General features: G+C 40.4%; 1 protein-coding gene across 1 annotated transcript in view; it reads left to right on the top strand.

Annotated features, from left to right (window-relative positions):
- LOC134677824 (uncharacterized) overlaps window positions 1–19,747 on the top strand; it is a 58,297-nt gene extending 38,550 nt beyond the window's left edge. Inside the window, exons 19-31 of the mRNA XM_063536251.1 lie at window positions 565–626; window positions 1,278–1,359; window positions 3,316–3,394; window positions 5,960–6,529; window positions 8,934–9,040; window positions 10,403–10,514; window positions 11,610–11,695; window positions 12,439–12,565; window positions 14,266–14,368; window positions 14,735–14,968; window positions 15,032–15,262; window positions 15,326–15,434; window positions 16,442–19,747. Coding sequence (XP_063392321.1) covers window positions 565–626; window positions 1,278–1,359; window positions 3,316–3,394; window positions 5,960–6,529; window positions 8,934–9,040; window positions 10,403–10,514; window positions 11,610–11,695; window positions 12,439–12,565; window positions 14,266–14,368; window positions 14,735–14,968; window positions 15,032–15,262; window positions 15,326–15,434; window positions 16,442–17,524 — 2,985 coding nt within the window. The 3' untranslated portion in view covers window positions 17,525–19,747. The remainder of the gene's footprint in view (window positions 1–564; window positions 627–1,277; window positions 1,360–3,315; window positions 3,395–5,959; window positions 6,530–8,933; window positions 9,041–10,402; window positions 10,515–11,609; window positions 11,696–12,438; window positions 12,566–14,265; window positions 14,369–14,734; window positions 14,969–15,031; window positions 15,263–15,325; window positions 15,435–16,441) is intronic.
- The last annotated feature ends 5,278 nt before the right edge of the window (window positions 19,748–25,025 follow it).

The following is a 25,025-nucleotide window of genomic DNA, read 5'->3' as shown; positions in this document are numbered from 1 at the left end:
CTGAGAAAAACCAATTATGACTAACGAAAATTCGGACAAACAATACATTATGACTTAAAACTATTTGGGAAACAATAGAGACCCCATTTTTAGGGTTCCGTACCCAAAGGGTAAAACGGGACCCTATTACTAAGACTTCGCTGTCCGTCCGTCCGTCCGTCCGTCCGTCTGTCTGTCACCAGGCTGTATCTCACGAACCGTGATAGCTAGACAGTTGAAATTTTCACAGATGATGTATTTCTGTTGCCGCTATAACAACAAATACTAAAAACAGAATAAAATAAAGATTTAAGTGGGGCTCCCATACAGCAAATGTGATTTTTGACCAAAGTTAAGCAACGTCGGGCGTGGTCAGTACTTGGATGGGTGACCGTTTTCTTTTTGCATTTTTTTCCGTTTTTTTTTGCTTTATGGTACGGAACCCTTCGTGCGCGAGTCCGACTCGCACTTGCCCGGTTTTTAATAATTCAAATGTAAATTAGTTATATCCGTGTATTTTAGTTGTTGTGTAGTTTTTTTTTTATTAGTAAATATGTCATGCAGTAAAGTAATGTTTGGTGGCAGGTGTCGGATAGCGGAGCGCCCGCGCCGCAAGAAGACACCGAACAGACGGAAGACATATGCAGGTACTGAAGTAGGGAGGATATATATGAGAGTTCTAGCCCAGATTAGGTATTTATCTCCCCCACCCCGCGGGGTGGGGATAGGGGGAAGAGGGCTGGGGGGGGGGGGGGGCTGGGCAAAAGGGAAGCCGTCACGTATACCGAGTGTGGCCTGTAATATGAGCAAAAAATTAAACTGTAGGCTGTACTCCTCATACTGACCAACATTTGTTACAGCGACTTTTAAAAATAACTTGTGGTGTGGATTATTCTAAGACGCAATATATTGCGAATTTTGTTATGTTTAAAGCGTGACAAGCAACGTCAATCACAATGATATGGCGTGGCGATGGCGTCCATTGAAGATAATATTTATTTTGCATGAAAAATAGGGAGTCTAAATACTTCATAATTTTTAAAAGTCACCGTTTGAGGAGTACAATCAATGTTTTAATTATTTGCTCGTGTTACAGGCCACACCCGGTATAAACATTTTCTGTCCTTACTAGCTTATAGCCATCTCGTGAATGACATTCTTATGGAATGTCTAGGGACATGACATAGTCCTGTACATAGGACATATAGTAAAAGTTGCTCAGTATAATCCCAAAACCTCCCGGGCAACGGGGCTGCACTTCTTTTTTTGCCACCCTGTATATGATGATATGTCTGCAGGTATATGATGAACCGCGGCAGCAGTAAGCGGCACACGATGGCGACCACCGAGGACGCGGCCAACACCGCCGCCGGGCCCATGGTGAGATTACACACACATTCATCATCATCATCATCATTTTTTATTCATGAACAATAGTAATTGTGTATCAAATATAAAAATATACAAAATTTCGGAACACTAACAAAAAAAAAAACTATTATCTTAAAAATAAACAGAATTAATATTTACAAAAGCATTAATATATTACGAAATGTGAAACAATAATAAATTATATGTAAGTGCTTAATGGAATTTAAAAAAAAAATACAATAATTAAAAAACAAAGTCAACTTGTACCGGTCATTTATATTACAAGCGAATTTAGATCAAACTACTGAGTTAATACAATTCAATTTCGTTTGTTTTAAAGTCAAACAGAACAAATGCTTAAACCTAACTTCGCGCATGTATAATACTTCCGATTACCAAAAAATGTTGGACTCGTATTTTTAACCGACTTCGAAAAAGGAGGAGGTTATCAATTAGACCTAAATTTTTTTCTCTAGTCAATTAAATTATTCATAAAACCATAGAGAAATATAGTTATACAAGAGTGCTCACTCCATACATCAGGTTTGGTCCCTCATACATCAGTAAGTAGTAGTAGTAGTAGTAGTAAACTCTTTATTGTACAAAAAGACATATTAAAAATAACATACAATTAGCAAGAAGTACAAAGGCGAACTTATCCCTTTGAGGGATCACTTCCAGTTAACCTTTGAGTAGATGAGAGGAGAGAGTGAAAAGAGGGTGACAAATGCAGCAAAATGTACAACAAGGTACCAGAAAGATAAAGGATATAAATACATACAAAATTTATAGGATAAACATGGGGTCCCTTTGTTTCCCATAAAGTTTTAAGTCATAATGTAATGTTTGTCATATTATCGTTAGTCATAAAACTGAAACCGTTAACTTTTCAGGATTTTCCTAAGGTTATTCTATAGATAGGTTAGGTTAGGTTAGGTTTGTTTTATGGCAATCCTGAAAAGTTACGCGTTTCTAAGAAAAACCAATTATGACTAACGAAAATTCGGACAAACAGTACATTAAGACTTAAAACTATTTGGGAAACAATAGAGACCCGATAAACATACATATATTACACAAAAAGGAAAGGGGAAAATACACTAAAAATTGGAAAGAATTAGAACGATATAAAGCAACTATACAATAGAAATAGTAGTGTCAAGTGACAATAGATGTAGCGCCGACCAGAAAGTCTTATGTTGTTGATATTAGAGTTTCCGGTCGGTGCTACCATCTATTGTCACTTGACAGTACTACTACTACTACTTGAAGTACTGATAATTCCGCTACTCGATGCTAGATGTCGACTATGAAAGTTGCTATGGAAATACTAATATTTCTGGGACCAAAACTGATGTATGGAGTGAGCACTCTTGTATAGCTATATTTCTCTATGATAAAACTTAGCAACTCTTACAAAACTCAGATGACGATCTATATCACGTGATCACCCATCACGTGATGCTTTCTACAGGGTGTCCCAGAAATCGACGTCAAGCCGTAAACGGATGATAGACCAAGTCATAACAGTTATCATAAAAATACAAAAAAAAATCCAACTCATGTTTTTTAAAAATTATGGTCACTTTAAAAATTCACTAAAAAATCCACACCCTGTAATGGTTCTTTAACTCTTGTTACTACAAATTCCATAATTTATTCTAATTTTTTTATTATTGTGTAATCTTGAATAACTTACAGGGTGTGGATTTTTTAGTGAATTTTTAAAGTGACCATAATTTTTAAAGAACATGAGTTGGATTTTTTTTTGTATTTTTATGATAACTGTTATGACTTGGTCTATCATCCGTTTACGGCTTGACGTCGAATTCTGGGACACCCTGTATATGTATAGAAAACTGAAGTGTCGGAGGCCTCGGCCCGGGGCCGGGCCCGTACCGTTCTAGCATGAATCCCGCGTTCTTTGTGGATGTCTCTACATTTAATTTTTTTTTTGACCCACAGCCGGCGGCGTCCCCGTCGTCCTCGGCCAACATCCGCGTCAGAAGGACGGGCCTCCTGACGGTGACGGAGCGCCCCCCCGGTAAGATTGTCGACAGTTCGACACCCGCTACAGATAGTCTAGCATCCGACCGCGTATTTATATACATTGCAAGATGTTTTGGGTCAATTTCTGAGTCTAATTTCTTTGGGCACATTTTTGTGTTTTGATATTTTGATGATATTATTGGTTTTCTGACAGAGGTCGCTGGATATTAGCGAGCAACCAGAAATATAAGAAAATGTAAAGACTCTTTATAAAAAAAAAATCCAAAGAAATTAGACGTTCCAAACGCCCGTGATACGTTTATAAGAAATAATGAAATTGAAGTAGTTCGCCATATTTTTACTCAACGGCTGTATGTTTCTATGTTTACTCATCTCGTAAGATTTTTATTTTTAATTTTTTAAATTTGAAAGCTCGTGAATACTCAATCATAATTTCATAGAAGTTTGACGTGTAAAATAACACTTGCACTGCGTGGGATATCAAAATCGCTGCAGACTTTTCTCGGTCTAACACTATTATAAATATAATATTTTTTTTTTTTCTTTCGAACTTATGATAGTACATTTGTGTGTCTGTTAAAATGATTACTTGCAATAATATATTATTGATTCATTGATACAATGATTGACAATTAATACCTATATTTTGCATTAAACTAAATATAACTTGCTTATTTTTAGGGTTCCGTACCCAAAGGGTAAAACGGGACCCTATTACTAAGACTTCGCTGTCCGTCCGGCCGTCCGTCCGTCCGTCCGTCCGTCCGTCCGTCCTTCCGTCTGTCTGTCACCAGGCTGTATCTGACGAACCGTGATAGCTAGACAGTTGAAATTTTCCCAGATGATGTATTTCTGTTGCCGCTATAACAACAAATACTAAAAACAATATTTTTATATTCGCATTCTCAATATTGCGAAACACTTCCAATTCAATACTACAATTAATTCAATGGCAACATTTGCATCAATTTCACCGAAAACAGAATAAAATAAAGATTTAAGTGGGGCTCCCATACAACAAACGTGATTTTTGAACCAAAGTTAAGCAACGTCGGGCGTGGTCAGTACTTGGATGGGTGACCGATTTTATTTGCATTTTTTTTTGTTTTTTTTTTTGCATAATATACGGAACCCTTCGTGCGCGAGTCCGACTCGCACTTGTTTTTTTATTAATGAAACATAATATGTACACTCAAAGTATAAAATTCTAATTACTACACCTTATAAAAGAAAGTCCCCCGCCACGTCTGTCTGTTTGTATGTTCGCGATAAACTCAAAAACTATTGAACGGATTTTCATGCGGTTTTTACCTATCAATAGAGTGATTCTTGAGGAAGGTTTAGGTGTATAGTTTGTTTAAGTTTACCCGTGCGAAGCCGGGGCGGGTCGCTAGTGAATAATAATTTGACAACAACGACAAATTGTTTCTTTCTTCCCATGTACAAAAAGTCTCACGACATACATAATACGCCGTTGGATGCCGGACTATACATTTAATTCGATATTGTAATACTTCGTATGTCTGCTATATAGTTTATGTTTATATGTGTTGTAGTTTGACAGTATTTTTGTAGTTCTTGCTTGGATTATTTTGCTGTTTTTGAGTATTTTGGAATTTGAGAACTTTTAATGTAAATATACCGTGACATTCATATGTGATGCCCCACGTGTAAGTGTACCTTATGGCGGTTGGCGCTTACGCTATTATTAACGCCGCTCCAATATTGTTGCGGTGCTATGCGACGTAAGCGCCAGCCGCAATAAGGTACCTTTTCCCGTGGAACGTCACATATATATTTAAGAGCAAACATATAAGAATATGCTTATAACAAATTGGTTAGAGAAATGGTACACTCAAGTGTAAAAATATGGGTACACTCATCATACTCAAAAATATGCCCTATAGCTCTTATATCAGCGAATTAAGAACTGTGTGACATATTTTTGAGTAAGTTGTATGCATCCATATTTTTACACTTGACTGTACACGGTATATAAATAAGTTTTAAATATATTTATCATAAAAGTTCTTAAATGGTTATTCTGTTTTCATGGTTAATATTATTATTATCAGACCGAATTTAGTTTCATTTAATATACTTAGGACAGTCAGCAGCAGAAGTTGCTAAGCGGGCGAGGTGTTCAAAATGATCTTGACGCGACTTAATTGTTAAGGGTATAAGAGCGTGTCAAGGTAATTGTGAACACCTCGCCCGCTTAGCAACTTCTGCTGCTGACTGTATTGATAAAATCGCGTTTAGCATAATAGTTTTTTTATTAGGTTCTGCAAATTAAAATGTTTACTCTACTTTTTCTAATTAAATACGGTAAAAAAAAGAATATTGCTAATCTCGCATTTAACTTATAAACAAAAAATAACCAATAAAAATCATTAATTATTTATTGGTTTTTGATAATTCAGTCTGATAATTACTTTTGAGTCGTCCATATAATATTAAATTAAATTTCTGCTTTTAATTAGAAATTATCAGTAGACAGATTAGTAAATAGAATTAGGTATTTACAATAATATTTAATGGACGACTTATTTGCATGGCTACAAATTTATTTAAATTAATTTGCTAAACCCACTTCTAGTAATAAGTCCAGAATTAGTAATGGAAGTGGAGGCGCGCATGAAAAGGAACTACCTCCCGCCGTCCATCGGATACCAATACCAGTACCCTAGTGGATACCAGAGCCCACCCTCACAGAGCCCAACGCTGGGCTCCATCACCGCCGGCACGCCCAACCCCATACCAAATATAGAACCGGTACCGAAAACCGGTTCCATCATGTCCGGCACGCCCATCACTACGCAAGCCGTAACGCCCTACACGCCTAACGTACTCTCAAATTACACAAACCAAGGATCTATAATGACTGGAACGCCTATCAATACCGGTTTTGAAGCCAATTATAATTACAATAATTTCGTACCGGGATCTATAACCAGCGGGACGCCAGTGGCGTATCAGAATCAAACAACGAATACCGGTTTCCAAGTACCGGTTTCGCCCGCTCAGTACACTCAGACGCATAATACCGGTTTCCAAGTACCGGTTCCGCCCGCTCAGTACACTCAGACGCACAATAACAGGCAGAGAAAGTATTCGGGCCCGCAGCGAGTCAAGTTACAATTGTTAGCGACTGTACAGGAGAATATGGGTAATTATTATTTTTTGTTTTGGGAACGGTGGCGGTATAGAGGTTATAGAAGTTGAATTAAAAATTAAAATGTGCCTAATTTCGTATTGGTTCATCATACCGTCCTGCCTGCCTGCCGGTACTGGCAGGAAGTTGCGCAGGATCGGGACAGGTGGCACGCTCTCGTTTCGGAGGCCAAGATTCTCTTTGGATCGCTGAGCCAAAATAGTTAGTTTAGTTAGTTAGTCATCATACCGTGTGTGGCCTGTAATACGAGCAAAAAATTTAACTGTAGGCTGTACTCCTCATACTGACCAACATTTGTTCAGCAACTTTTAAAAATAACTTGTGGTTTATTCTAAGACGCAATGTGTTGCGAATTTTGTTATGTTTAAGGCATGACAAGCAACGTCAATCACAAATGATATGGCGTCCATTGGTGATAATATTTATTTTGTATGAAAAATAGGGAGTCTAAATACTTCATAATTTTTAAAAGTTGTTGAACAAAAGTTTCACCGTTTGAGGAGTACAATCTATGTTTTAATTATTTGCTCGTGTTACATGCCACACCCGGTATTTGCTACATTTTGAAGATCTACTCGAATTTAAAGAATTAGATATGTAAATTACGATTATATAATGATGTTTTCACAGTTGTTTATCATTACCATTTTTTTCGAAATAACTTTATAAAAAATAAATACGAAAACGTAAGAAATAAGATCTTTGCCTTCGCAGCCATTATATTTATTTGGGATCCGGGAATTTAACCAATTTTAAATACATTAAGTTTTTTCTTAATATTTTCAGGTTGAGAAAAGAAAATATTTATAATAGTATGTAGCACAGTTTTGGCACATGTAGTTAGATGTTTGTGTGTGTTTAATGTGTTTTGGCATTAGTGTGTGTGCACGTTTGTAAGAGATCACATTTTTTTTATTTTTCGCTTAAAACTAGCTTATTTCATGGCGATTTTGAACTGGTTTGGATATTTAAAAATCTTTTTATCCGGAGATATTTTTTACATACTAGACAAAGTTTAAATTCGGTTTTTAGTATCGTAACATTTGACATGAAATAAATATTTTCGGATAAATTATAAACTTAGTTTAGATTTTACATTTTGTTTTTTGAAGCAGTTTTTAAACATTGCCTGGTTATTTGTGAAGCCTTTTACAAAAAAGAACTACTAATAGTGACATAGAAAATTAACCGGTTTATAAATTACATCCTTTTTTTGTACCCCCAGTGTACATTTCATTCGATATCGTGACGTGACGTACGCGTTTGCGTTGAGTGTCATTTTGTATGGGATTTTGAGTTTCCAAACCCGCTTGGCGCGCTGTTCAAAATCGTATATAATGGCTCTACACGATGGGCCAGCGCCGGCCACTCCAAGGGACGCCATGCGGTAGAATGAGATAGCAATATCACTTGCGGTTCTAACGCATAAATGCGTCCCTTGCAGTGGCCGGCGTTGGCCCATCGTGTAGAGGAGCCACAAAAATAGACATAACGCAAACGCGAACGCTCGTCACGCTATCGAATCAAATTTACACCAGAGGTTCTGAACTTAACACTATAGTTCGTTTTTTTTAGCATTAGACAGAACTTGAAAGAAGGTAAGCGATCTTAGCATGTCTTTTAATTGAAAAACACTTTTTAAAAATCAATAACTATTACTTATGAAAGCAGAAGAATATAATTGATCGTATTAGATTCATAATTGTTACATATTTGCAGTAACTTATGTTTAAAATGTGTTTTCCAATTAAAAGACACATCAAGATTGTTTACCTAATTTCTAATGCTAAAAAAACGAAGTATACAAGGACAAAAACATATGTGACGGTCCAAGGCAAAAACCTTATGGCGGCTGGCGCTTACGTTGCATAGCGCCGCAATAATATTGGAGCGGTGTTAACCGATTCGTTGCGTGTTCCATTTTCGAAAACTTTTGGCTGTGGCGCGGAACAATCAATTCATGACACGGCAGCCATGCCATGCGCCATAGAATATGATGACACTCCTCCCGTGTCATACGCCACACGTAAAAAACATTGATGACACGGCAGGCTTGTCATCAGCCCCGAATCGGTTAATAATAGCGTAAGCGCCAACCTCCATAAGGTACCTTTACCCGTGGGACGTCACATATTGTTGTATATGACCAAACCCCCGTTATCAATATTCCAGTTAATTGAAAGTAGGGGTTTGATGCGTCGTTAGTTTTAGGCTACGGCGACTGCTTACCACCAGGCGGGCCGTAAGCTTGTTTGCCACCGACGTGGTCTAAAAAAGTCCCGTTAATTATAATAGCAAATTGCATAAATTCTATTACTAAAGAATGAAAAAAAAACTTAAGTCCTCTACCTCTAGGTACTATAAGCACATTGAACAATGTATGTGTGTCTGTCTGTAGCGCGCGAGCACGCGGAGCGCTACTCGCCGGTGCGGCGCGCCGAGTGTTCCCCGCCCCGAGCCGCGCACGACCTCGCCTCGGCGAGGCTAGAGTACCAGCAACTACAGGTAAGAACAGTGTGTGTGAAAAATGTAAGGAATCGAATGGTACCATTATTTTTTTATTTATTTAGAAGTTGAAAAAAAAATTTTTTTTTAAACTTTGAGGTCTTGTATTTTTTTATTATTCTCATATATGTCGGAGACCGATGGTCCTATTGGCGGTGGGCGCATGGGAGTAGTACCTCGATGTATTACTTCACAGTTCAACCAGTATGCTACCAGTGCATGAAATAAACATTCCATACTAGCGCCTACTATATTTCAGTACTAAATGATAAAAAGTTCTAATTGCTATTGGGATGCTAACGGATTAAATTGGAAAAAAAGGATCACATAAATCCGGTCAAATCTTTATTCAAGTCAAACTAGGCCGGCTCCAACCCTACACCTCTGACCTGAGAAGATTTAGCCCTATGTGGGACCGGCAACAAACTCAGCGGGACACATCTTTTCAAAACAACACATCCTTTCTTTATTTCACAAAAGTAAGCTTCTAATGAAACATAAGAAATCAAAATAACACTTGTAATAAAACTATTTAAAATTCTTGGCTAAATGGTAAAAGAACGTTGGATCTATAAGCTTTCAGAATAATCCTTCAGGTATAAGCCTTCAGGAACGTGGCGAGTTAGGCAGGAGGTACGGCTAACGATAATGTCCGATCTCTAGCGCGGTCCGATCAAGAAGAACCACCAGCGGCGGAGCCTCTCCGCTACCGCCTCAGTCAAGTTGGCAAACCTGCTCGACCAGTCTACCAACATAACGACAAAAATGCCACCTCGAACCGAACTTCACACAAGTTAAACCACTTGACGTTCCAAAGCCTTCTACCTGTCATTTTAGTCCAACAATACGCCAATAGACGGCGTTACTCTCTACGTTAAGAATTTCTGTACAACCAAGTACTACGTAGCCAAATATTGCTAATCGATTTAATACAGGCGTCTAAAATAATGAACTATAACGCTGCAATACGTCCTTCTGGTGTCACGCTCGGACATATATATTTAAAGTTTCCAATTTATTGTGATAGATTGTTCATTTTTTATCTATTTAATTATACTTCGTTTTTTTAGCATTAGAAAGAACTCGCAAGAAGGTAAGCGATCTTGACATGTCTTTTAATTGAAATATTCTTTTTAAAAATCAAAAACTATTACTTATGAAAGCGGAAGAATGTAAATGATCGCATTAGATTCATAAATTGTTACATATTTGCCCTGACTTATTTATAAAATGTGTTTTTCAATTAAAAGACACATCAAGATTGTATACCTTATTTCTAATGCTAAAAAACGAACAATAGATTTAGTTATAGAATTAAAAATGTGTCAACAACCCTATTAGTAAAGTGACTGTTTGTTGCAGCGCGGGCTGGAGCGGCGCGGGGGTGCGGGGGTGGCGGCGGGGGTGCCGGGGGGCGCGGGCGCGTCGCCGCCGCACGAGGCGCGCCTGCACACGCCCGCCGCCTCCATGCCCAGTCAGTACCTCTCTACTCTACCATCCATCTCATTACAAGCTTTTATTTAGCCCCCCCCCCCCACATCTGGCGTCTTTCGAGCGTCGGCGTCTACAATTCTATGGCCGACGTCGACGCAACGTCGACGCAGCGTCGACGCAACTGCGCAGCGACGTCATTTTCCATAGCGCTGGACCGACGCCGACAGACGCCAACGCTCGAAAGACGCCAGATGTGGGGGGGGGCCCTTACTTTCACCTGTCCCGTTGTCTGTAATCAAATCTTGCAAATTACATTTGATCCACTTTCCGGTTTCCGATTGAGCTGAAATTTTGCCTACACACGTAAGTCGGGTTACAATGCAATATTATGGTGTCGTCGAGCCGATCTGATGATGGAGACCGGAGGTCGCCGTAGGAACTCTGTGATGAAACGACGCCACCTAATTGTGTTGGGGGTTGTTAGAATTGTCTCGATGAATATTAATTGCCTGTGTATAGAAAAATACAGGCATAAAAGCTTGTACCATAATAGTTATTTACGATACAAGTGCGGAAGGAGAAAATTCGAAACGAGTGGCGATAAATTGAAACACGACCGAAGGGAGTGTGTTAAATCGACACGAGCTGCGAATTATCTATTCGCACGTGTATCGTACAACGTTTTACACTACATATGGCCCTTTAAACTTTTGACATACGCACGAAAAGTGCTATTTTACGCACTAGTGCGGGAAAATAGGACCATATGGACTGTAAATGATTTTTAATCAAATTTCCTCTTTTCCGCACTTATCGTAAATAACTATTTTTGCCAAAAACTTATTTATCTTTATACCCCTTAAATTCATTTCACACCGGCATGTTTTACAGTTAGTTTTCTTTGCATTGGTAAGTAAGTAAGTAATCATTTATTGTAAGAAGATTGTGTGGTGAATTTTTTTTTGTTTCACTCCGTGGCAAAATTTGTTTAACCCTCATGCCTTGAAACCCTCGCACCGCTCAAAATTCCACATTTGAAACCACTCGCTAGGTATCAATATCAGCAGGAACGGTCAAACAACTTTGCCTCCTTGTAAAACAATCCGTAAAACTGAATTTTACATATTTATTTCAGATTCGCCGATCCACGGCGCCTCCCCGCCCGCGTTAGAGTTGTCCTCACTGCCTGAACCTGAACTGCCTCACATGCTGCTCACTCAGGTGCGTGCCTCACTCACATGACTGTGACCTCACACATGATTGTGACCTCACATAGGTGATGTGACCTCACACAGGTGACTCCACACAGGGGATATGTCACCTCTCATAGATTGTGATTTCATGCATGACTGTGACCAAACATAGGTAATGTGATCTCACACAAGTGATTGTGGTCTCATACATGATTGTTACCTTACAGAAATTATGTCTAACACATGCAAGTAACCTCACACAGGTGATGGGACCTCACACAGGTGATTGTACGTGATGTGATATTAAAACTGTTCTGTCGCCTAAATGATTTTTGTTTCGATGATTATATATTATGGACCCGGGTATGTCTTTAAACCACGTCCAAGACCACCGGCGGACGGGCAGCAGCGTCCCTCAAATTCGGTGTACTCGACTGCGATCGCCAACCCGCCTGCCAAGCGTGGCGATTATGGCATTCAACCCCCATAAGGGGGAGGCCTATTGTTCAGCAGTGGACGTCTTATGGCTGAGATGATGATGATGATGATGATGATTATACTCACATTTTGCTTAATGAGAGAGTGAGACGCAATGCACATTGGACTAAGAAATTGGACAAGTGGAATACCACCCTAATTAGATCTAAAAAGTGGCTCTTTCATAATTCAGTATATTAATAGTAATATTAAATTCCAAATATGACCGTTAACCGACGTTATTTCTTGTGTGAGAGCAAAATGAACTAATTTTTAAATAAATGACCTTTGCAGGACTTAGCGTTAAAGTTGGGGTTGAAGTACGGCGGGGAGTTCGCGACGCCCCCCGCGCCCCCCGGCTCCCCGCTGCGGCAGATCACCGAGGGGCTCAGCTATCTGCACACCGGCTCCATCACTAGAGGTAACACACACACCGGCTCCATCACTAGAGGTAGCACACTCACACAGTGCCTCCATAACTAGAGGTAACACACACACAGTGACTCCATAACTAGGGGTAACTCACTCACACAGTGGCTCCATCACTAGAGGTAACACTCACACACAGTGGCTCCATAACTAGAGGTAACACACTCACACAGTGGCTCCATCACTAGAGGTAACACAAACACACAGTGGCTCCATAACTAGAGGTAACACACTCACACAGTGGCTCCATCACTAGAGGTAACACACTCACACTGTGGCTCCATCACTAGATCGAGTTAACACTCACACACCGTGGCTCCATAACTAGAGGTAACACACTCACACAGTGGTTCCATCACTAGAGGTAACACACTCACACAGTGGCTCTATCACTAGAGGTAACACACTCACCATGTGGCTCCATCACTAGAGGTAACACACTCACACAGTGGCTCCATCACTAGAGGTAACACACTCACACTGTGGCTCCATCACTAGAGTTAACACTCACACACCGTGGCTCCATAACTAGAGGTAGCACACTCACACAGTGCCTCCATAACTAGAGGTAACACACACACAGTGGCTCCATAACTAGGGGTAACTCACTCACACAGTGGCTCCATCACTAGAGGTAACACTCACACACAGTGGCTCCATAACTAGAGGTAACACACTCACACAGTGGCTCCATCACTAGAGGTAACACAAACACACAGTGGCTCCATAACTAGAGGTAACACACTCACACAGTGGCTCCATCACTAGAGGTAACACACTCACACTGTGGCTCCATCACTAGAGTTAACACTCACACACCGTGGCTCCATAACTAGAGGTAAACACACTCACACAGTGGTTCCATCACTAGAGGTAACACACTCACACAGTGGTTCCATCACTAGAGATAACACACTCACACACAGTGGCTCTATCACTAGAGGTAACACACTCACCATGTGGCTCCATCACTAGAGGTAACACACTCACACAGTGGCTCCATAACTAGAGGTAACACACACACACACACACACACCTACAGGCCTTTAGCATCTTGACAGATGATTTATGCAGCGTCTGTTAGCGAAGAACAACGTCTCTCGTGGCTGTATAAGCCAATGCGGGACCGGCATTTGCGACCGCATTTATGGCACCAGAAGCAGGGAGTCATGCCGGCATCATCAGGTGGATTGTGCCTCTGCGCGTTTTCGGGCAAGGTCTTGAAACCATGCGTTATCGTGGATTTCGCGACCTTTCGCGATGGTACCCCTCCATCCATCGCGATCTGATGCGAGCTCCTCCCAAGTGTCCCTATCGATATCAAAAGCAACCATGTCGCGTTTGGCGCAGTCCTTAAAACGCAGCAAGGGACGTCGCATGCATTCGGACGACGAATGCGGCGCTTTCGAAATGCTATCTGACTCAACATAATCTGCCTAGGCAAACGAGTGCTATCCATACGCTGCACATGCCCAAGCCACCGCAAGCGGCCACAGCGGCATAGGTCGAATTTTTCCAAGTATATGCACATCTCACTGTAGGCTTATGGCGCCCCCTGGCCATTCCTAAGGTAGAACTATATGTTTCGGACCTTTTAACTGGATCATCTCAGGTTATACCGAGTTAGCGAGAGAGCAAATTAAAATATTTTTGGAAAATTATCTAATACTGTATATGTTCCCATGTTCGCAGGGACCCCTCAAGCGAACGCGACGCCCCTGGACCTCCGACAGAACGCCGACATGGACACCGGCCACATACACCCCAGCCTGCACCCGCTGCACCACGTCCACAGGTACACCATCATCATCATCCTGCCCTAACCGGTTCCGCCTCGGTGACTGGGTATTCACTAGTGATGCACCGGATATTCGGTTACTATCCGGCCAATTTTAATATTATTTTAATATCCGGCCGGATACCGGATAGTAATTTTGCTTGATTTCAGAGTAAACAAATTGGATTTATGAAACAGTCACGGTCATATTTGTCAGTCATAAAAATTGTTTTAAAATAATAAGTAAAAAAATTTTAATTGTTAAAAATTCCACTTCTTGCACGCGCACTCATTTCGAACTTAGAAATGAGTCCGTATCACCATTTGTAAAAAAAATGACTTTTATTTTATTTTGTTAATTTTTTTATATTTATTGTGTGTCAGGTCGCTGAACAACAGTCCGATCTCGAACCCCAGCTCGCCGCTCGACATGATCCGGGAGGAGATACACAACGGCTGCCCGCAGCTCGGGTTCACACAGGTACACACTCATGTACGTGCACACCACACATACATGTGTGTATTGTGTGCCAGGTCGCTGAATAACAGTCCGATCTCGAACCCCAGCTCGCCGCTCGACATGATCCAGGAGATACACAACGGCTGCCCGCAGCTCGGGTTCACACAGGTACACACTCATGTACGTGCACACCACACATACATGTGTGTATTGTGTGTCAGGTCGCTGAACAACAGTCCGATCTCGAACCCCAGCTCGCCGCTCGACATGTACCAGGAGATACACTACGGCTGCCCGCAGCTCGGGTTCACACAGGTACACACTCATGTACGTGCACACCACACATACATGTGTGTATTATGTGTCAGGTCGCTGAACAACAGTCCGATCTCGAACCCCAGCTCGCCGCTCGACATGATCCAGGAGATCCACAAGGGCTGCCCGCAGCTCGGGTTCACACAGGTACACACTCATGTACGTGCACACCACACATACATGTGTGTATTGTGTGTCAGGTCGCTGAACAACAGTCCGATCTCGAACCCCAGCTCGCCGCTCGACATGATCCGGGAGGAGATACACAACGGCTGCCCGCAGCTCGGGTTCACACAGGTACACACTCATGTACGTGCACACCACACATACATGTGTGTATTGTGTGTCAGGTCGCTGAACAAAAGTCCGATCTCGAACCCCAGCTCGCCGCTCGATATGATCCGGGAGGAGATACACAACACACACACATGTACACACAGGTACACACTCATGTACGTCCACACCACAACACATAAAGGATGACTCACGCCAGACCGGGCCGTGTCCGGCGCTTACTTTTCTATGACATGACAGGCGATCACGTGATGCTTTCCATAGAAAACGATGTAACGTGAGCCATCCTTTACCCTCGACTAAATTATAATTATAAATATCAAAAATGTGTACAGATGTGGTGCATAATTGAATTTCCATCGTATTTACTCGGAAACGTTCGTTTTTGTCAGGCTACTTCTGTCAACGTCAGTACGTTTTGTACCGACCGAGGCTGAGTGAATAAATAAATATAGTAGATACATACAGGATGTCCCAGAATTCGACGTCAAGCCGTAAACGGATGATAGACCAAGTCCTCAGTTATCATAAAAATACAAAAAAAAATCCAACTCATGTTTTTTAAAAATTATGGTCACTTTAAAAATTCACTAAAAAATCCACAACCTGTAATGGTTCTTTAACTCTTGTTACTACAAATTCCATAATTTATTCTAATTTTTTTATTATTGTGTAATCTTGAATAATTACAGGGTGCGGATTTTTTAGTGAATTTTTAAAGTGACCATAATTTTTAAAGAACATGAGTTGGAATTTTTTTTGTATTTTTATGATAACTGTTATGACTTGGTCTATCATCCGTTTACGGCTTGACGTCGAATTCTGGGACACCCTGTATTATAAGACAATTTTACACAGATCGACCTAGTCCCACCACAGTAAGCTCAATAAGGCTTGTCAAAGACATGTCAAAGACAACAACAACGAGTGAAATAGCGAGACACGTTCGTACGTTTCCGTGAAAATACGATGGAAAATAATTATGCACTACATCTGTAAGAATAAAGTTTTCTATCTATCAGGAGATGAACCGCAACCTTCAGCAGCAGTTCCAGCACTACGTCTCCACGCACCCTCAGATCAGCCTGACCGACTGTCTCGGCTCCGAGATCACCCTCGTCGCCTCCTCCTCAGAGGACAGCATGGACAGCCTGGAGAACACCAAATACCCCCTCCCCCAGTTCGTCATATCAGAACCCTCTGACCTAGAACCCTCCATAACCAAGGGCATCGGCAGAAAAGTCAGTCAGGAGACAGAGGCTGTTGAAGAGAAGGACACGGAAATGCAGAGTCCGAAAGAAGAGGATAAGAGCAGAAGAAACAGTGAAAAGAGCTTAGGTTTCAGCGATGATTCTTTGAGCAACGATTCTGCTAACGCCTCTCCGAATTGCGAGCAGAATATACAGTCAATTTACTCAAATATAGTCTCTATTAGCTCAGGGTTTAGCGAGAATCGCGGAAGCTTCTCGGAACATAGGGAATCTTTCTCATTCTCAGATAGGGGTAGCTTCTCGGAGCGCGGCGATTTCGGACGATCGTCCTTTTCAGAGCGGAGCGACTTCGGCCGAGGCAGCTTCTCGGAAAAGGGTGAAACGCCCAGATCGTCCTTTTCAAATCAGGGTGTTTTAGGAGATGTGCAGGAGGAGTTTTTCCCTAGGGATAGGTTAGAGAAATGCGACGAAGGCGAGGAAATAGAGAAACTACAGAAATCTACTATGGACTTAAGGTTGACAGACATCTGTCGGCCGGATGAAAAGATACCTATATTATTAAGCCCTCAAAAAGTCTCATGTATACAGGAATCTTACGAAATAATGTTGTCGACGGTATGTTCAAAGTTGGATTCACAAAGTATAGTAGAGTTATTAAAAGACGCGATAAACTCCAGAGTACCGCCGCAGAATATATTCGTGGAGACTCAGGAGAGCCCCGATGATACTCTGACGGGCTTGAACCTGGAGTATTCGGGGGGTATTCAGATAGAGCTGGTGCTGTGTGAGAATAAGGCGATGGAGAAGAAGGGGCTGAAGATGAGGAGGATCTCGGGGGATCAGAGGGAGTACGGCAAGCTGTGCCAGCAACTCATCACCAGTCTCACGGTCTGAACATCTAAGCTTGTTTACAGATGTAGTACTTATTTGTTTTCCATCGTATTTTCTCGGAAACGTTCGTATTTGTCATGCTACTTCAGTCAACGTCAGTACCTTTTGTACCGACTGACTGAAATAGCGAGACACGTTCGCACGTGTCCGTGAAAATACGATGGAAATAGTTATTTACGATACAAGTGCTAAAAAGAGGAAATTCGAAACGAGTGGCGATAAATTAAAACACGACCGAAGGGAGTGTTTTAAATTGACACGAGTTGCGAATTACCTATTCGCACGTGTATCGTACAACGTTTTACAGTACATATGGCCCTTTAAACTTTTGACATCGCACGAAAGGTGCTATTTTACGCACTAGTGCGGAAAAATAGGACCATATGTACTGTAGATAATTATGCACTACATGTGTAACTTGCAATGTATTTATCTTGGGGTCAAATCTTGCAAGCATAGACCCACTTCCCAAATTCGATTCAGCTGAAACTGAACATACATATGCTATTCATAAATTACGTCATTTCAAATTAGGCGGGAGGGTCTGGACATGGTAGCATGACGTAGGAGGAAATGGGGTCATTTGAAGCATGATTTTTGGATGCTTTTACGGGGGGGGGGGGGGGGGGGGGTGTCAAAAATCGATGACGTAATTTATGGACAGCCCCTATGTAAGATGGAAGAAAATACAATAAAGTGTTACTATCGAGCTGATCTGATGATGGACTTCCCCCACTTGAGGTATTTGAGCGACGGCCGCTCGAATGGGAATCCAACATTAACTATTAATACTATTCGACTCGAAATTCCTAAACCTTGAAGATATTTCCTATATTTTGCATTCCAAGTGAATTTGATTCCTACATTGCGAACAATTTGATATCTATGGCCGGTCATACAACTTTGTCAGTAGAAAAAGGCGCGAAATTCAAATTTTCTATGGTACGATTACCCTTCGCGCCTATTTTTTTTTAATTTGCCGCGTTTTTCTACTGACGGAAATGTCTTGACAGACTATATTAGAGTTTTTACGAAAATGATGTGTTGTGGAAAGGCAAGAGTGACGCTTATTGTAAATAATTGCAATTACATTGTTTCTTGGCCTTATTTTATTTGTGACGTTATCTATGAAAAGGGACCTTATCGTCGATGGCGCTTGCGCCATTATTAACGATGCTCCGGTATAAATACAATGCCGCGCGACGCTGTGCGGCGTAAGCGCCATCGACAATACGGTCCCTTTTCATAAATAATGCCCCATTTACAATACAATTCGATAAATTTGTGAAATTGTGTATAATCTAAATACGCGTTTCCCCACAGATTAAACCTAGCTAGATCGATTTATCGCCCCCGAAAACCCCTATATAATCGTAGCAAATTTCATCGAAATCGTTAGAGCTGTTTCCGAGATCCCCGAAATATTTAAAAGTTTACAGGTATATATTAGAGAGATATACATATAAATGCACGTGTCCTGACTGATGGACTGACTGACTAATCAACGCAGGGGCCAAATTCGACATGTACAACTGTCAGATTTCGCATCCACGTCAAATCAACAGTTGATTTTATCGCATACTGAGTGTTGATTCCATCAACGGTGGATAATATCATTTGGTACAACCAAAACTCAACTCTAAACTAAGGGTGGTTCGGTTTGGTTTGCTTGTCACCCTAACTGTGGATTGTTAATGTCAAATTTTGACATTGTACGTATTCGAGAACTTATGATTTTTCCCACATCAACGGGAGATCAACACGATACGTCAAACGTCGCTTGTCGAATAGGGGTCCAGAGCCGAAACTACAAAAGCTAGAAAGTTTAAATTTGCACACCAGGTTAGGGGTTGTGCACAAATCACGCGAGGTGTTTTCGGCTACATTTTCGTATAAATCAGTTTAACTTTAATATACGATGGGCGTTGCTCTGGCCTTTAAAAGTTGCATTCTGCCATCGGACATTATCCAAGATTTTTGATAGCATAATAACGGGTCTCTATTGTTTCCCAAATAGTTTTAAGTCATAATGTATTGTTTGTCCGAATTTTCGTTATAGTCCGGGAGCCGGCTGCATGAAACAAACCTCATCAAAAAATAGAATATACCTACCTTGTAGAGGTACCTGACATTTAGTAGATTCCAACGCACTTGGTCGGCCTAGGCTTAACCTGGCAGATTTTGTACAAATGGCAAAAACGTTGGACAAAAATTCATCAAAAAAAACCTCATCGAAAAATAGAATGAAACTTGTATGGTAGGATACCTGACCTTGAGGACAGTAAAAAAAAAGTGGTCGGCCTCACCTTAGCCTGGCAGTTTTTGCAGTCCGACCAGATTTATTGGGTCACGTGAGAGCTACAATTTACCTCATCGAAAAATAGAATGAAACAAACGGATTATAATAGCTAAAATAAGCCTGTCGACGTATGTCTTGGTCGGCCTCACCTTAACCTGGCAGTTTTTGCAGTCCGACCAGATTTATAAAAAAATCATCAAAAATTTTTTATCGAAAAATCGTATGAAACTTGTATGGTAAGATAGCTGCCTTTGAGGACAGTAAAAAAAAAGTGGTCGGCCAAATCCTTAGTTGGCAGGTTCCTGTGTCCGACCAATTTTGTGGTACCACGTGAGAGCTACAATTTACCTCAACGAAAAATAGAATGAAACAAACGGATAAGAATAGCTAAAATAAGCCTGTTGACGTAGGTCTTGGTCGGCCTCACCTTAACCTGGCAGTTTTTGCAGTCCGACCAAATTTATAAAAAAATCATCAAAATTTTTTTATCGAAAAATCGTATGAAACTTGTATGGTACGATAGCTGCCTTTGAGGACAGTAAAAAAAAAGTGGTCGGCCAAATCCTGTGTTGGCAGGTTCCTCTGTCCGACCAATTTTGTGGTACCACGTGAGAGCTACAATTTACCTCATCGAAAAATAGAATGAAACAAACGGATTATAATAGCTAAAATAAGCCTGTTGACGTATGTCTTGGTCGGCCTCACCTTAACCTGGCAGTTTTTGCAGTCCGACCAAATTTATGAAAAAATCATCAAAATTTTTTTATCGAAAAATCGTATGAAACTTGTATAGTACGATAGCTGCCTTTGAGGACAGTAAAAAAAAATGGTCGGCCAAATCCTGTGTTTGCAGGTTCCTGTGTCCGACCAATTTTGTGGTACCACGTGAGAGCTACAATTTACCTCATCGAAAAATAGAATGAAACAAACGGATTATAATAGCTTAAATAAGCCTGTTGACGTATGTCTTGGTCGGCCTCACCTTAACCTGGCAGTTTTTGCAGTCCGGCCAAATTTATAAAAAAATCATCAAAAAATTTTTATCGAAAAATCGTGTGAAACTTGTATGGTACGATAGCTGCCTTTGAGGACAGTAATAAAAAAGTGGTTGGCCAAATCCTGTGTTGGCAGGTTCCTGTGTCCGACTAATTTTGTGGTACCACGTGAGAGCTACAATTTACCTCATCGAAAAATAGAATGAAACAAACGGATTATAATACCTAAAATAAACCTGTTGACGTATGGCTTGGTCGGCCTCACCGTAGCCTGGCAGTTTTTGCAGTCCGACCAAATTTGTGATACCACGTGACAGCTAGAATAGGACCACACATGCTGTATTCCATACGCATCATGACTTTGTGTACCTATCTGATGGGCGGGCGTATATGAAACGCCTTCTTGTACGTGCAGGTGATCCAGGTATACACCAAAGCTTAGTTTTCAATCGAACACTTGTAATATAAGAGGAAAAACTGCACGTGATCCTTCCAAAATTTAAATAAATGGTAAAATGTTCCTCCACGATGTTCTCAACGGGCATCTAGACTGCGTTGGATTGCTGTCACAGTTAGGGCTCCGCGCTCCCACGCGCCGAACTCGTCATCATCATCATCATCATCATCTCAGCCATAAGACGTCCACTGCTGAACATAGGCCTCCCCCTTTGATAGGGGGGGTGAATGCCATAATCGCCACGCTTGGCAGGCGGGTTGGCGATCGCAGTCGAGTACACCGAATTTGAGGGACGCTGCTGCCCGTCCACCGGTGGTCTTGGACGTAGTTTAAGGACATACCCTGGTCCCTTAACTCGTCACACCACACTATTCCATATTCCCTGTCATCGTACCAATTATGGCCAAAATTCTATTCTATTAAATTCTGAGTAGAATCGCACGTACCTATAATAAATCGTTCCAAAACATTGACCCTTTCTTCTCCTCCAGACGTGTTTTCAAATCACAAATTGCAAAGCAACTTTCCTGGTAGTCACGCACTATCACACCCACTTACACACATACACCCACCCACACACACACACACACACACACACACACACACACACACACACACACACACACACACACACACACACACACACACACACACACACACACACACACACACACACACACACACGAACACATACATTCCAATAAATGCATACAAACTAATAGATTCGCTCGTTTATGTAGGTACTGTATGTATTTTTATTTTACTATTTTTTATTTATTGTTTACGCAAAATTAGAGCTATACCTACTATTTTAGGATTTTTTTTCCAGTTTACAGTTATTATTATTTTTTTCTCTTTTTCCTTGTACCTTAAAGACTTACAAATTAAGTTATATTTACGATTCTTGTAATAAAAAATCATCTGTGGGTAGACATGTAACTTGTGCTGTACAGCACAAGTTGCAAGTCTACCCACAGATGATTTTTTATTATGTATAAATTACAGGAAGTTCTGTTATTGGCTATGCTATAAGTTCTCATGTTTTTTGTATATTATTTAATGTAAACGCTGTTGAACTTCTCAATAAATATAAATAAATAAAAATACACAAGATAACCTCACATATATTATGTGATTATCTTATTGTTATTTCTTCGACTCGCAAAGGCGTTATGTGTCCTTCAAACCATTTGATCTTATACATTTCATCTCTTAATGTCCAGTCACAATGTGTTGCATCAAATTTGATGCAAGTGGATTCTGCCGCACACTGCCACATTGAATTTATGAAAGCCGCCCGTAACAAGCCATACGTCAACAGGGTTATTTTAGCTATTATAATCCGTTTGTTTCATTCTATTTTTCGATGTGGTAAATTGTAACTCTCACGTGGTACCACAAAATTGGTCGGACACAGGAACCTGCCAACACAGGATTTGGCCGACCATTTTTTTTTACTGTCCTCAAAGGCAGCTATCGTACCATACAAGTTTCACACGATTTTTCGATAAAAATTTTTTGATGATTTTTTTATAAATTTGGCCGGACTGCAAAATCTGCCAGGTTAAGGTGAGGCCGACCAAGACATACGTCAACAGGCTTATTTAAGCTACATATTATAATCCGTTTGTTTCATTCTATTTTTCGATGAGGTAAATTGTAGCTCTCACGTGGTACCACAAAATTGGTCGGACACAGGAACCTGCAAACACAGGATTTGGCCGACCATTTTTTTATTTACTGTCCTCAAAGGCAGCTATCGTACCATACAAGTTTCATACGATTTATCGATAAAATTTTTTTGATGATTTTTTTATAAATCTGGTCGGACTGCAAAAACTGCCAGGTTAAGGTGAGGCCGACCAAGACATACGTCAACAGGCTTATTTTAGCTATTATAATCCGTTTGTTTCATTCTATTTTTCGATGAGGTAAATTGTAGCTCTCACGTGACCCAATAAATCTGGTCGGACTGCAAAAACTGCCAGGCTAAGGTGAGGCCGACCACTTTTTTTTTACTGTCCTCAAGGTCAGGTATCCTACCATACAAGTTTCATTCTATTTTTCGATGAGGTTTTTTTTGATGAATTTATGTCCAACGTTTTTGCCATTTGTACAAAATCTGCCAGGTTAAGCCTAGGCCGACCAAGTGCGTTGGAATCTACTAAATGTCAGGTACCTCTACAGGGTAGGTATATTCTATTTTTTGATGAGGTTTGTTTCATGCAGCCGGCTCCCGGACTATTAGTCATAATTGGTTTTTCTCAGAAACGCGTAACTTTTCAGGTTTGCCATAACACAAACCTAACCTAACCTAACCTATCTACAGAATAACCTTACGAAAAACCTGAAAAGTTAACGGTTTCAGTTTTATGACTAACGATAATATGACAAACAATACATTATGACTTAAAACTTTATGGGAAACAAAGGGACCCCCATAATAACGTCGAAGTGAACAAATATTGTACCCAAAGGTGGTATTTCAATTTGTACAATGAGCATTGCGCCTCACTCTCTCATTAAGAAACATGTGAGACGCAAATACACATTGGACAGATGGAATAACATCCTTATATTACGTTTTACTATAGCTTAGTGCCTGTGTCGTTTGTCATGTCAGTAGGGGAGACTGGGTTAAAGTCGATCTACGGGAGAGATGAACTTTAATACTATACTTTGCAACAAACTCACTTGGCGGACTTATGGCGGAGTCAATCGGGAATTACGAAACTTCCTATACAAAATTATTAACAAACGTAATGACTGTCACTATTCTCTAAATTCAGAAGACTTCGTAATATTGTAATTTTTTTGTGACTATAATTTGGGGTCATCCATCACACGTCAGGGGGGGGGGGGGGAAGGTCGAGTCACAAACTTTGTGACATCACTTAAACTTATTTAAATTATTTAATTCGCTGTACAGTTTTTTTTTCGTTTAATTTTCTTTCCTAATCAGTTTTGGGTTATAAAATTACTAATATCTCTTTTTTAAATAGGTACAACCTACCTAATTCGATTTGTCGATTTCGTTGTATAAATGTGACGTCACAACAGGGGGGAGGGGTTTGCCAAATGTGACCAATTGTGACAATGACGGGGTCAAAAACCTAGAAATTCGTGTGATGTAAAATGGATGACCCCTTTTACGAGAAAAGGTTTACAGTAAACAAGTAGCCTCTGGATCGTTAACATTTTTAGAGTAATATAAATTGTACTGAGACCACGACTGACATATGCACCAATCTGCAGCGAAAACTTAAATAATGTATTCTTATTCAATTTTGTAACATTCATTTAATAAATTTCGAAATTAAACTTTCAGACATATTTTAAACTGTTTAGACGCAACGGTTTCACTCACTTGATTTTTTAGTCGCTATGGGCGACATGTTTCGTGCCCGTCGGGGGTCCTTCCTCTGGCTCGAGTGCTCGCGGCGGCTGCGCTTCGTGCAACAATAGCGCCTAAAAATTCAAGCGAGTGAAACCGTTGTGGTCTAAACAGTTTAGTAATAAATTTATTAGGGTTTTGTTACATAATTGAATGTATTAGCTCCAATTCCTACGTATTTTTTCTATCGAATTAAAATAATATAGCTTTGTTTGATTTGTTATTGAATATACGTAGGTGTACATTAATTATGTCCACTTCACCAATGTATATAGTATGCACTCTGTATATGATGTTTAAATAAAATAATTTATTCCAAATATAGTTTATTAAAATAAATATTTAGGTATTTTAATAAT

Source organism: Cydia fagiglandana, chromosome 27, assembly GCF_963556715.1.
Source record: "Cydia fagiglandana chromosome 27, ilCydFagi1.1, whole genome shotgun sequence".
Taxonomy (NCBI): Eukaryota; Metazoa; Arthropoda; class Insecta; order Lepidoptera; family Tortricidae; genus Cydia; species Cydia fagiglandana.
This window is presented reverse-complemented; position numbering and strand designations above follow the sequence as displayed.